The sequence below is a fragment of the Ambystoma mexicanum genome, chromosome 2q (assembly GCF_040938575.1).
Source record: "Ambystoma mexicanum isolate Mex_15411 chromosome 2q, UKY_AmexF1_1, whole genome shotgun sequence".
NCBI classification, from domain to species: Eukaryota; Metazoa; Chordata; class Amphibia; order Caudata; family Ambystomatidae; genus Ambystoma; species Ambystoma mexicanum.
In genome coordinates, this window is record NC_090924.1 from 196,802,051 (window position 1) to 196,815,272 (window position 13,222).

Below are 13,222 nucleotides of genomic sequence, written 5' to 3' on the forward strand. Positions count from 1 at the left end.
CTTAATCTTTTATGTATGAGAGGGCCTTAATCTCTCACCTGACGTTCCGGAAGCAGCTCAAAACCTTCCTCTTCTCCTCTGCTTTCTCTCTCTCCCTCCCCTGCTGACCGCCCTGACCTAGCTGTCTGCTGTACTGACTGGTTGCTTGGCTACCCTCAGAGTCTCACTGGGTACCAAGCTCTTTCTTGATCAGTCAACCTTGCACTGCCTCTGGGCCTACCACGCACTTAGGGGCTGTAACTGTAACGCTACAGTCCCTTGTTCTCCCTGCACTACCCAGAAGCTCGCTGCCCTCGCTGCACTTACTCAGAGCATTGCTGCCCTTTTTTCCCCCTCCCTTCCCCTTCCCCTTGCTCTTCTCGTTCTCGTACTTGCACGATCTCAATGCCACAAGGCCTAGCAAGATTGTTTGTCTTGTCCTCCCTCTGTCTTCCCTCCATAGTCTTGTCGCGCATAGAAACACTTGTGTACAGGCGCGTTATAAATTACCTATATCATATCAATCATGGCCGCTTTTCGCCATCCTGGATTATTAGTTCCCCCTCCCCTGCACTTGCGCGATCTCAATGTCACTGGGCCTAGTAAGATCGCTGTCTCTGTCTTACCTCTGTTCCCCCTCCCTTGCCTCGTCGCGCCTTGAAACACTTGTGTAGAGGCGCGTTATAAATGCCATATCATATCATATAATAAATAGCCACACATTTGAAAATGTTGCTATGTAAAAGTGGATGTTACCATTTTCTTAGCACCCACGGATGCCTTCCAAGTATCTGACTGTGGGAGTCAGTCCAATAAAGCAGAATTAGTGCGAAAGTCATCAGATCTCTGTCATTCGAAACAGCTGCCTCCTCATTCTGTCACAAACACATGGTTCGGTATATGGTCGTGGATTGGCATTCAGGAGTCTTGGCATAAGGCTGACAAAAGTTGACTAAAACCCGGAATGCACAGCACCCCCTAGAGCATGTGCAAACAATCAATGTGAACTGGTGGAATCCGAAAAGCACTTCAAATTCTCACTTTAGTTGATGGTGCCTCTTACTCCACTGACTCCACTAGAATGGCGTTTTACTTTTGAATGAGACGCCATTTCCTCTTTTTGCAGGCTTGAAGATGAACTCGCGCAGAAAAACAACGCCCTCAAGAAAATCCGCGAATTGGAAGGCCATATCTCTGATCTCCAGGAGGACCTGGAGTCGGAGCGATCCGCACGAAACAAGGCCGAGAAGCTCAAGCGGGACCTCGGAGAAGAGCTGGAGGCCCTGAAAACAGAACTCGAGGACACTCTGGACAGCACGGCAACGCAGCAAGAGCTCAGGTAAAAGTCATGGACGTGTGTTACAAGGTTGCCCGGATCCCGGGTGCGCTCCCCTCTTTCCAACGCCTTCATCACTAGCATTGCACAGGGGGCCTGAAGGGAAGGCGCTGGCACCAAGGTCTGAAATTGAGTTGCTACTCCTGGGGTTAGGCGCTAGCTTGTGTGTGAGGAGCAGGGTTTGTAAAAATTGAGGTGAACTTTAAGAAAACTCAAAAAAGAGCGAGGTCAGAAATAGGACCGGACACTTGAACTTACCAGTTTGTAAAATCTACTCATGTTTTCAGGATACATACAATAATTAGGAAAAATAATTTACATGGAATATATTTCAGTGGAAAATATTTGCATATATTTTGGGACATGGGTAAAAGAGCCAACCGTAGGTAGAGAGGTGGAAGCGTGCCTTCTGTGCAGTCAGATGTAAAGTCATATATTGGGAACCCTCCCCTGATCCCCATTGGCAACAGTGCCGTAGATGTCTCTTGGAAGCCATCAAGCAACGGCCTCAACGTTTTCTAAAGAGTAGATGGGGATAGGGTTGTCTAGTCTGGAGGAGAGAAGGGAGAAGAGAAAATAGGAGAGAGACATTTCAGTAATTTAGGGGATCATTAGGAGTATGCCGGTCCGGCAATAAGGTGCCGGTAACAACGTGTACCGGCACCTTTTCCGGACCAGCATACTCCGACCGAGTCTGCTGGTAGGGGCAGTGAACTACCGGCAGGCCTGACCTGGCGATAGGTCAGGCCCCTACCGGCAGATAATTCACTGAAGCACGGGCAGCATTATCAACGGTGCTGGTGCGTCAGTGGTTCCCATCCCATGGCGTCCCATGGACTGCATGGGAATAGGAAGTTACCGTTCCTCCGCCGCCAGCAATATCCCAGTAATACCAGGATATCGGGCGGCAGAAATGGTAAGCGGAGTCTCACTGGCTGTGCACTCTGAGGGCTACTCCAGCCTTGCTGACCCTGGATCCTCTATCGAGTTACCGCTAATTACCGGGCTTACTACAGCAGTCTGGGGAGCCTAGAGCAATACAGTGACATCTGACAGCAGATATTTGGGATTGATTATCATGGGTTGATTACATACATTACTCAGATGATCTGTTAATGAGCTGTATTATGACGGCATGTGCTCAAGCGGCTCATTATGAGTTTGCCAATATAACCTATGGTAATACCGCCGAACAGACTGTGGTACAGTGGTACCGCCATTTAAAACCTGGTCCTGTATTCGATATGTGTTTCGAAACGCCTAATTGTGATGTGTAGTAAAACGGGGCTATTCCTAAATACCACTTTTATTTTTACCATAACCACACAATTTACTATGAGGCCGCAGGACGTCACTGAGGTTTTGGCCTCAGCAAGGCTCTGGTTTCTGCCTCAGAGTTTATTGCTAAGAATGTAGAGGAAGTTCCACTAACTACAGGCAGGCCGCTCCTCCCAGGGAGTGTCACTGCCAGGGCAAAGTCATACATTCCCTCTGGGGTTATGCAAAGACTCCCAAGATGCAACATTTCTAAATATGTTCTAAAATATGTTTTTTTCATCATGGTTCGCATCCACTTCGACCCATACCCCTTAGAAAAGACAAGAACTCACACTACTTATTAAGCAAAGCCATAATGATTTGCTGTAAAGGTCGTCATCCAATGGTAGTGTACTGTCTTTCATGCAATGTTGGGCGGAGCTGAGCCCAATTGGCAAGAAATCACTCACCAGCAGAGACTTTCGCTCAGCTCCCTGGGTAGTCTGGGCGGCATTCGCACAGGAGTGTGCCCAATGCCTGTCTCTCAACTGCTAGCCCTACACTAATAAACACCAAAACAGAACCAACAGTGGTAAGGGGAACATAACCCAAAATATGACATACCTCTATTTGAGGAGGAGGAGGACAAGTGGAGGACAGCAGCGCGCACCCTCCACCCCGCCCGTCACAACCATTCCTGACCTGCACTCTCCTGGAGCAACTGAAGGAACCACTGAGTGGAGAATTGTCCATGCTCCCTTTCCTGAGGGGATTACCTCATGTCACCCATCACTGCCAGGTTCTACTCCCCAGAAAGGAAGAACTACTATCATGAAAAGGAGCTGGTGCTCTTTTCTATTTAATGGGCCAAGTTGTCTCAGCGTTGACATAAGGACGTTTTTGTTTAGCAAAAGGACACAGCATGTGTTGAACTGTCTTCTAGGATGGGTTATGTGGAAACATAAGCAATGCGGCCACTGGCAGAGAGAAGTCGTTGCAGTCTGAAAAGACAGGTCCAGGGAATAAATAAGCATCTACTGTATGTACAGCAAATATTGTAAAAGGTTAATGATGGGACCTGGCAGTCGTCTTCTGCGTCCCTATCTTCACACTAATGTCACTTCACTCATATCATAAGTAGCACACGTTAAATTGATTCCATTTACTTATGGTTTAGACTTAACTTCCATCCATTGGATGGATGCTATTTAACCAAATAGAACCAATGGATATCCTCGTGCTGGCGTGCGGAGGATGGTTTATGAGGGAGAAACTGGCGCAAAGCACCAGCTGAACCTTCCCCTAAGGGAGAATGATTGTTTACGGAATGCCTTATTGACCAAATTATCGTTTCCGACTGCAATCTGTGGGCAAGGTTTTACTACTGTAGGTCCAATTGGGTGCCATTTTCATTTCAGGACCAAGAGAGAACAAGAAGTCACCGTGCTGAAGAGGGCGCTAGATGATGAGACCCGGGCCCATGAGGCTCAGGTCCAGGAGATGAGACAGAAGCATACTCAGGCTGTGGAGGAGCTGTCCGAGCAACTAGAGCAAGTCAAACGGGTAACGGTCTACATGTCAAACCCATTTCAGAAGACCACATTGTTTTTATGTCTTTGCGTCACTCTCCAGTTCTCCCCGTTCTCTTGATTCGACCAACTCCTATTGATTCTGTCCTCCTTGTCCCTGAGCTGGGTTTCTGACCTTCTCGCTGACCTACCTTCTCTAATACCCTCTATGGCGACTCTCGTCTTAGTCCACTCTTCGTTGGTTGTTAAGAGTACTGTGCTTTGGTACTGAACAGTGAACAGACGAAATGCTTGCTAATGTTGGTTCATGGTGCACGCAGTCTGTTCCATACTATACCGATTTATCTTTTGTATGTTAAGGTTCGGGTGAACTTAGAAAAAGGCAAGCAGGCCATGGAAAAAGAGAATGCTGACCTCACCACCGAGGTCCGGTCCCTCAGTCAATCAAAGCAAGAGGTAGAGAACAAAAAGAAGAAGCTGGAGGTCCAACTGCAGGAGCTCCAGACCAAGTACACCGATGGCGAGCGTGTCCGCAACGAACTGACAGAGAAGACGCACAAGCTACAGGTAAGAGGCAGATGATTCTGTTACAGTTTCACTTCCTAAGTATAGAGCCGTGTAAACATAGCACATGAATACTGATGTGTTGGGCATTCCGACCCAACGTTCACGAGTTAGCCCGGTGGTGATCCTGTACTTCTAAAGGCGATATGGGGAGAGCAACAGGGACGGGAAGGAAAGGGGACATAGATTGGGTACATGGCAGGGGAGGCGGCACGGAGGGTCATTCGATTGGGAGCTGGGCATGGAAGGGATATGGAAGAGGGTTTGGGGGGGGGGATCCGGGAAACACAGGCACTGAAAAGTAAGAAATCTATCTCATCCTGCTCTCTCCCTTAAGAGTGCAGGATACCACCTACTCTTCTTCCACACCAACACGGATGCCATGTCATATCAGGGGACATTGGGAGCACTAAACCAAATTTACACGTCACCCTTAACAATAATTGAATGATCCCTTTGGAAGACAGCGGGCACCTGTGTCAGTGAAAACAGAATGATAATGTAAAACAAGTTGCATGTGATAAAGTGCACACTGCTGGTGTGATTGCATGAGGCTAGATAATATTCCAGATACTTTTTATAATGCGAGAATGTACTGTAGGTTTGGGATGTAAGTGCTCGACCGTGCCTTGCACAGTCAAAAGAGATGGGCTTAGTTCTCATTCTGAGCAATGCACATGCATATTCTCAAGCCTCCCTGGTCATCAGTTTGACTTTTGAGGATTTAAATTGTTACCAGCAACAGTTTCTATTATTCAGAACAACACCTTGTGGCTACACCCTGCATTTCGTGGGCAAACTGGCAGGAATCCCATGCATTCATTGCATATGATTATCTGAGCCAACTGGCTTCAGAAGCATGTGTATTGGATCTCCTAGCTTGCCAGAGCTTCAATTGATGAATACAAACAGGTACATTTTTCTAAACTTAGGATGTGGATGCTTGTAGCTATAGCTAATGTATATGTCAATATGTGAGTAAATATTATAGGGTCGCTTTGGCATTCATTTTGAGTTTCATCGGACCCTAATGAGATCACATATGTTCTTTGCCTTCGGTCCAGGTGGAGGTTGAATCGGTCACCGGACTCCTCAACGAATCAGAAAGCAAGGCAATCAAACTTTCAAAGGATGTCTCCAGCTTGGGATCCCAGCTGCAGGATACCCAGGTAGACTATTCACTGCATTTCCCCACCAACTGATAGCTCTTCTGCCAACGACTGAATAAGAAAATGAGAACACTTTGTCCCATCTGCACCTTTTTAGGAGTTGCTCCAGGAAGAGACCAGGCAAAAGTTGAACATCGCCACCAAGTTGCGGCAGCTGGAAGATGAGAAAAACAGCCTACAAGACCAGCTTGATGAGGAAGCGGAAGCCAAGCAGAACCTGGAGAGGCACATTTCCACATTAAATATCCAGGTACAAAGTTCATTTCCGCTGAGGTGTTATGTATAATTGGACTTTCTAAAATTGCTTAACCCAAAATGTAATACAATCGAGCAAGGGGATGAACAATTGTTCAAATGTGTTCTTCACAAGAGAACCTGGTGAACTATGAAATATTTAGTTTGATAACATAGGCAAACGTAACATGGTATATTCAGGAATGATAATGATATGATATGATATGGCATTTATAACGCGCCTATACACAAGTGTTTCAAGGCGCGACGAGGCAAGGGAGGGGAACAAATGGAGGACAGACAACAATCCTACTAGGCCGGGTGACATTCAGATCGCGCAAGTGCGTGGGAAGGGGCAGGGACAGTGCAGTACATGGGAATAGATAAAACAATTAAGAATAGATAAAACAAGTAAGTAACGGCCAGCAAGTGGCAAGTGCATGGGTAAGTGCAGACATCAGGTGTCAAGGGCCGGTAGGGGGACTGTAGGGATACAGAAACAGTCCCCAAGTGCAGGGGTTGCCAGGTGGGCAGTGCAGGTGTGTGACACTGGTGGGGGAGGGACCTGGGCCCGAGATCAGAGGGTGTCCAGGTAGCCAGTGGAGTTCCGGTTAAAGCCAGGAGGTCAGCAGAGCAGAGGAGGAGAAAAAGCAGAAGCAAAGAGAAAGGTTTTGAGGTGCTTCCGGAACCGGAGATGGTTCTCCTCAAGTTTAAGGGACGCAGGGAGCATGTTCCAGAGGGAAGCACCAGCCAAAGAAGAAGATATACCACCAACTTGTTGCTTGGAGAAGCGACTGACCCTGAAGGAGTTGGAGGCGGATGCGTGGAGAGCTTGAGAAGGAAGATATTTAGGAAGAGAGAGTTGAAGGTATTGAGGCCCCAGGCCCCAGGCCCCAGAAGGCCTTGTGGACGATGCAGAGGGTTTTGAATTTAATCCTCGCAGCGACTGGGAGCCAGTGCAGGGATTTCAGTCTTGGAAAGATACGATCCCTGGGCTTGAGGCCAAGGACAAGTCTCGCAGTCCTGTTCTGGATAAGTTGCAGAGGGCGGAGAGTAGAAGCAGGCAGATTTAGAAAGAGGCTGTTGCAATAGTCCAGCCTGGAGAGAACCAGAGCTCTGGAGACAGTGAGCTTCTGGGGGAAGGAGAGGAAAGCAAGAATACCTCTGAGGATGTGCAGCTGGTAGTGTGATTTCTTAGAGCGGTCAGAGATGTCAGGGGAGAAGGAGAGTGTGGAGTCGAAGATGACCCCGAGCTTTTTAGCCTTACAGGTGGGATCAGGAAGAGGGCCAAGAGAGGCCGGGCAGTGAGCTACAGGAAAGGAGGGAGCGGGTGTGCCGATGAGGAGAATCTCAGTCTTACTGGCATTAAGGCAGAGGTCATTGGCGGCACACCACTCCTGGATAGCAGACAGACAGTCAGAGAAGAAGGGAAGGAGAGGAGGAGGACGAGGGTAGCCTGAAAATTAGCTGGGTGTCATCCGCATAGCACTGAAAGTTGGGGCAGAGAGTGGCGATGCGGTGGGCAAGGAGTGCCAGTTATTGGTTGAACAGCCAGGGAGAGAGGTTAGAGCCCTGGGGGACACCACAGGTAGAGAAAAAGATAGCGGAGAGGAAGGACACCAGTTGGACCTGGGAGGGTCGGTCAGAGAGGAAAGAAGTCAGCCACGCTAGAGCCTGACCAGTGATACCCAGGTTATCACGGAGACGGTTGAGCTGGATGGCATGGTTGACAGTGTCAAAGGCAGAAGAGAGATCAAGCAGGATGAGGACGCAAGGGGTGTTAACGTCAAGGTTGGAGAGCATGTCTTCATGGATGTTCAGAAGAGCAGTTTCCATGCTTCTGGCAGCTCTGAAGCCAGACTGATGGTCATGAAGACAACCAACAGATTCAGTGTGGAGTTTAAGCTGGGAGATGGCCAGTTTCTCCAGGAGCTTGCCCAGGAACGGAGTGATGGAGATTGGGTGATAGTTGGCCGGGCAGGAGGGGTTGGCAGAGGGTTTCTTAAGAAGAGGGTGCACAAGGGAGTGCCTCATGCGGATGGGAAAACTCTGGTGGCGAAGGAGTGATTGCAGAAATCAGCCAGGGCAGGAGCCAGGGAGTCGATGTGGTCCATGATAGTTTTGGAGGAACAGGGGTGATCCTGTTTTGACACACTTTCATAGATCGGACTTGTCTAGAAACCTCATCTGCGGAGAACTGGGGAAAGGCAGAGAAGGAGGGAGGTGAGGTGGCTGCAGAAGGGCCAGAGGAAGAGCAGGGAGTAGGGGGAGGGAGGGGATAGGAGGAGAGTGAGGACAGAATGTCCTGAGTTTTAGAGATGAAGTGAGAAGCCAGTGCCGTGCAGAGGGCCTGGGAAGGAACAGTAGAGGTAGAGACTGCGGCAGGCTTGGCCAGTTCCTTGCAGATTTTAAAGAGTTCTGCTGAGTTGTTAGATGCCACAGAGACGCGGGCCTGGATAGAGCTCTCTTCTTGGTTAGGACAGAGAGCTGGTATTGCCTTTGGAGCAGGCGGCAGGCCAGTTTGTCAGAGGATGTACATGAAGCACACCATTTCCTCTCGGCCACCCTGCACTTGCATTTAGGGTGAATCTTATAAATCCTCCAACATCTGTGTTTCAGAAGATGTCTTGATTTGTAAAATTGGATTTGGGAAGTTCTTTGGAGTGTGGAAGAGTAGAGCAAGCTCTTGCTTGGTAAAGAGTGACACAATATGCTAACCAGACCAATACAAAGCCAAAGATCGAAGAATGCTGCGGCATAATCAGGATACGGGGGGGAGAAGGGGAGTCGTCAATCGCATCAATTGAAACCAAAAAGGGAACATTCTCAAAAAGAGTTGCAATAAATAAAACGATGCACTCTATACAATTCTGCACCTTTTGACCTTTGTGATGAACATTTCAAATAGATTTGAAACAGTTGCAAATATGGCCATTGGGCTCGTCTGGTCTTTCGTGGAAGAGATAAGATGTATCACTCTCGACCTAGAATCACCAAGTCCGACAACAATAAATCAACGTGGAAGATATTCAAAGGCTACAGTGTAGTCCTAAATGCCTGCAATGACATTATTATGCTGGTCCAATAGCTGGCCAGATAGCACAGTGAGTAGAATGCTCGCTTTGACATCCATGCAGAGTCTGCCAACGCTGGTTTGAATCCTGGCAGGGCCAAACTCAGCCTTTCATCCGTCTGAGGCTGATAAATGAGTACCACGCACTGTGGGCAAGAATAAAGAGCGCTCAGATGCCAGAGGGTTCGTAGCACCATATCAATGCAAATTATTATTATTATTGGTGATTTCTCTAGCTTCTAAGTGCTCGACCAGGGATAACGTTTCCCCTGAGCTATCCTCCCGGCATGCAGGTACGTCCCCTTGGGGAAGGGCCAGAAATACTAGCCAGTAGGTGCATGACAACCCTCCTTAACTGCCCCCGACTTGCTCAGGGTGTTACGTACGGCTTTCTGAGAACCAAATGGCTTATAGTCGCATCCGCTGCAGGTGCTAATGCTTAATGTAAACTAGGTATAAAGGTTTTATGGCTGGCTTAACACCTCTTTGGCAAGACATTTACACTTTGTTACACTACAAAGTGCAAAATGCACGGAAACCCCATTTTGTCAGAAATAAAAGGCATTTTTGGCACTTCATCATGCAAACCACACATAAATTCACAGAGGGGCCAAAATGGTCCTTATTCGTGTTCCAAGGTTGGCTTTATTTTTTTTATTTTTGTCCAGGCATTTGTAGTAAAATTATGTTAGAAGGTCGTTTCATTGTATGAATAAAATTAATTGTATGTGTAGATTTAATATTTTTCCGGGAGAGTTTCAAACAACCGTTTTAAAACATCAAGTAAAATTCATAACAACATCAAAATTACCCAAAATTTCAAAGCTACAAAATAACGCCCCTACTGCAACATCACAAAAGGAACCATCTGAAATAATTTCATAATTGTAAAATGGCGACCTTTAGCTCATTTAAGATTAAAAACCCTTAAGATCCCACAGTAAACTTTTTTCTGAAAATGCAGATTTATTTACAGACCTTGGACCAACTAAGTAATCAACCATCCTAAAATAATGTCAATATTATATCTGAACTGCTTCGTGGGACCAGCTTGCTGTTGCTGTCTATCATTGTAAATTAATCAGATGAAAGAGTTTAAGAATAAACCTCCATCATAGACAAGTTGTGGTGCTCATTCCAACCTCAAAATAAAATATCACACATGTGATTAAGAAACTTAGACAGTCTGAGTTTTGATCCAACTGTACGACACTTTAGATGACTACATCCTGCCAATGTCCTGCCATGTGTGCATATTTCATCTAATTGCAGTTTATGCCATAAGCCAGTCAGTCATAAATTATGCTGCGATGTTTGTGAGCGTAATATGCTTGGAGGTGGTGTATAATGTAGGGAACTGAAGCGACAGTATCTCACCTAATGAATTAATGTAACTCTCAGCTCTCAGATTCCAAAAAGAAATTGCAGGAGTACACCAGCTCGCTGGAAATCTTGGAAGAAGGCAAAAAGAAGCTCCACAAGGACATTGAGGGCATCACTCAGCAATTTGAAGAAAAAGCTGCCGCTTACGACAAACTGGAAAAGACCAAGAACAGGCTGCAGCAGGAGCTGGACGATCTGGTGGTCGACTTAGAAAACCAGCGCCAACTCGTCTCCAACCTGGAGAAAAAGCAGAAGAAATTTGATCAGGTAGGAGAATTTATATTTGGGTTTACGATTGCATCTAAAAATAAATTCAGGTAATGGGGGGATGCAAAAGTCAAATTGGCACACAAGTCCATCAAGCTGTCACGGAAATTTAGCAGTATTAATTAACATTTTCACCAGGGGCAACATCAAATTTGAAGATTCCTGCCATAATCTTAAGAAAGATCAAATTTAAGTTTAATAAGGGTGACTTTTTTAAAGCAATGTATTTTGTAATTCAACAATTTTGATCTTTGATGTGGCGTGAAAAGCAAGGTGAAATCATGTCCTGAGAAAGGCCTAATAGTTGCAAAAGCAAGTGTTCCTTGGGCTCCAAATGAGACCACTTTGTCTTTTTTTTCTAGATGCTTGCCGAGGAGAAAACCATCTCTTCCAAGTACGCAGACGAGCGGGACAGGGCAGAGGCAGAAGCAAGAGAAAAGGAGACAAAAGCCTTGTCGCTGGCCAGGACACTCGAGGAGGCGATGGCCTCCAAGGAAGAACTCGAAAGAGCCAACAAAATGCTGAAAGCTGAGATGGAGGATCTAGTCAGCTCCAAAGATGACGTCGGCAAGAACGTAAGTTCCCCACAGCATCCAAAATTCCTCTAATGATCAGGGGGAGTGTGGTTCCACATTTGAGACACAAGGGATAGGAATGGTAGTCTTTCTAGGGCAAATCCATGCAGACCTGCGCAGGCCACAGGGATGAGCCATCAATGCCTTCTGTATTGTTTGGCAGCAAGCCATTTCCTGAGTGTACTCAGGTGTGGCTGTGCACTGTTGTATGGCATTTAGAGAGTAAACTGGAGGTGTTGAAAACTGCCATGGATGGCCTGCACCTTTTGTTACCAGGAGGTGCCATTGTGGGCCTTTCTGCATGTTTTGTGTAGCATTTCAGAACTGTTCTAACTGGCCACATTTCTTTGGTACAATCCCACAAATGTTGAAGTAGAGTAGTTCTGCTTCCTGATTATAGCGGCTTAGGAAAAATAGACTTCTTTCTATGAACAGTTGCTGAGGATTAATTAATTTCAGCTAGTACTTAGTAGACGATGCAACCTCATGGGCCACGTGGTTGTTGAAAGATGATACTAGGAGCCTGGGGTTCAGGATGTTTCCCAGTTAGTTATGGGGGTACCTGGTATGCACATGGTAGAATGTAGAGCAGAGGCCTGTGGTCTGCTGCTCTCCAGATGTGTCGGTCTTTGACTCCAACGATTTCACTCCAACTAGGTAGGGTTGATGGGAGTTGTAGTCCAAAACATCTGGCGAGCCAAATGCTGCAGACCCCACATATAGAGGGCGATACTCTTTAAAGCCGTGTTTAGATCCAACCATGGGGAGCTCTGTCTTAGCATTGGAGGCAACCCTGCACAACAATTGTCTACATTATTAAATTCTGCCACATGGTCCATTGGAGGCAGTTCTGTGACCTTTTGTCCACAGTATTATAAAACAATTCTGCTGGATGGTGCTTCTTAAATTGAAATGTTTCTTTGAAGGTCAAGATAGGCAGTGACCCATGATGGGTCCAAGCATTTTGTTCTGTCATTCCTTTAGTGGAGTGCGTGTTCGGTCTTGTAACCCGTGCATTTCATTATTCTCCGCTAAAGGTTCACGATCTGGAGAAGTCCAAGCGCGGCCTGGAGCAGCAGGTGGAGGAGATGAAGACGCAATTAGAGGAACTGGAGGATGAGCTCCAGGCCACGGAAGATGCCAAGCTGCGGCTGGAGGTCAACATGCAGGCCATGAAAGCACAGTTTGAGCGGGACTTGCAAGGCAGAGATGAACAAAATGAGGAGAAGAGGAGGCAGCTGGTGAAACAGGTGTGTCAAGAAATCCTTCCGTTTGGGCAAGAGGTGCCATTTTTAAACCTGCTCACATTCCACGAAACTCCTTCACGGGGACGTGTGCCCACCTCCAGCAGGTGTTGAGTCTACTATAAACTAGATTAGAACTTCAGGAATCGAGTGAAGGTGGACTGGTCAGTCTCCCACTGTAGGATGTTTTTCAGTGGGGGGAGATATTTGGAGGAGAGCTCCCATTTCACTTTGGGGTATACGTTTTATTGTGCTTTGTCACCTTAAGACACATTGGAAATCCCCGAGCTCACTGCCCTTCCTACCACCTGCTAGCAAGGCAGAAATAATTTAAAAGTACCCGAGTGCAGCTTCTGCTGGGCAAGGTAATGTATAGTCACATGGTATAGAAGGCACAATTAGGCAAGGTAGAGAGGCTGTTCATACTTCGGATAGAGCCTAGGACCTCTGCCATCCGAAGTCATTGCAACCAAACACTGCAAGTAAACTGTTTCAAGACTGACATCAAGGGCGGACAATGTATAGGCTGCAAAGGTTACATGCAACTCCACTGAACAGTATGTAAGCATAACCACAACAGAAGGGAACCAGGCTCCACTCTTGGTTTAGAGT

The 13,222-nt window shown here is 46.9% G+C and overlaps 1 protein-coding gene across 3 annotated transcripts in view; it reads left to right on the plus strand.

Moving 5' to 3' along the window:
- The window catches only part of MYH11 (myosin heavy chain 11), a 222,992-nt gene that overhangs the window by 172,146 nt on the left and 37,624 nt on the right, over nucleotides 1–13,222 (plus strand). For all 3 annotated transcript variants that reach the window (XM_069647117.1, XM_069647118.1, XM_069647119.1), the window contains 8 exons: nucleotides 1,106–1,318; nucleotides 3,991–4,135; nucleotides 4,462–4,668; nucleotides 5,730–5,834; nucleotides 5,932–6,084; nucleotides 10,543–10,791; nucleotides 11,154–11,366; nucleotides 12,404–12,616. In XM_069647117.1, the coding sequence (XP_069503218.1) occupies nucleotides 1,106–1,318; nucleotides 3,991–4,135; nucleotides 4,462–4,668; nucleotides 5,730–5,834; nucleotides 5,932–6,084; nucleotides 10,543–10,791; nucleotides 11,154–11,366; nucleotides 12,404–12,616 (1,498 nt within the window). The remainder of the gene's footprint in view (nucleotides 1–1,105; nucleotides 1,319–3,990; nucleotides 4,136–4,461; nucleotides 4,669–5,729; nucleotides 5,835–5,931; nucleotides 6,085–10,542; nucleotides 10,792–11,153; nucleotides 11,367–12,403; nucleotides 12,617–13,222) is intronic.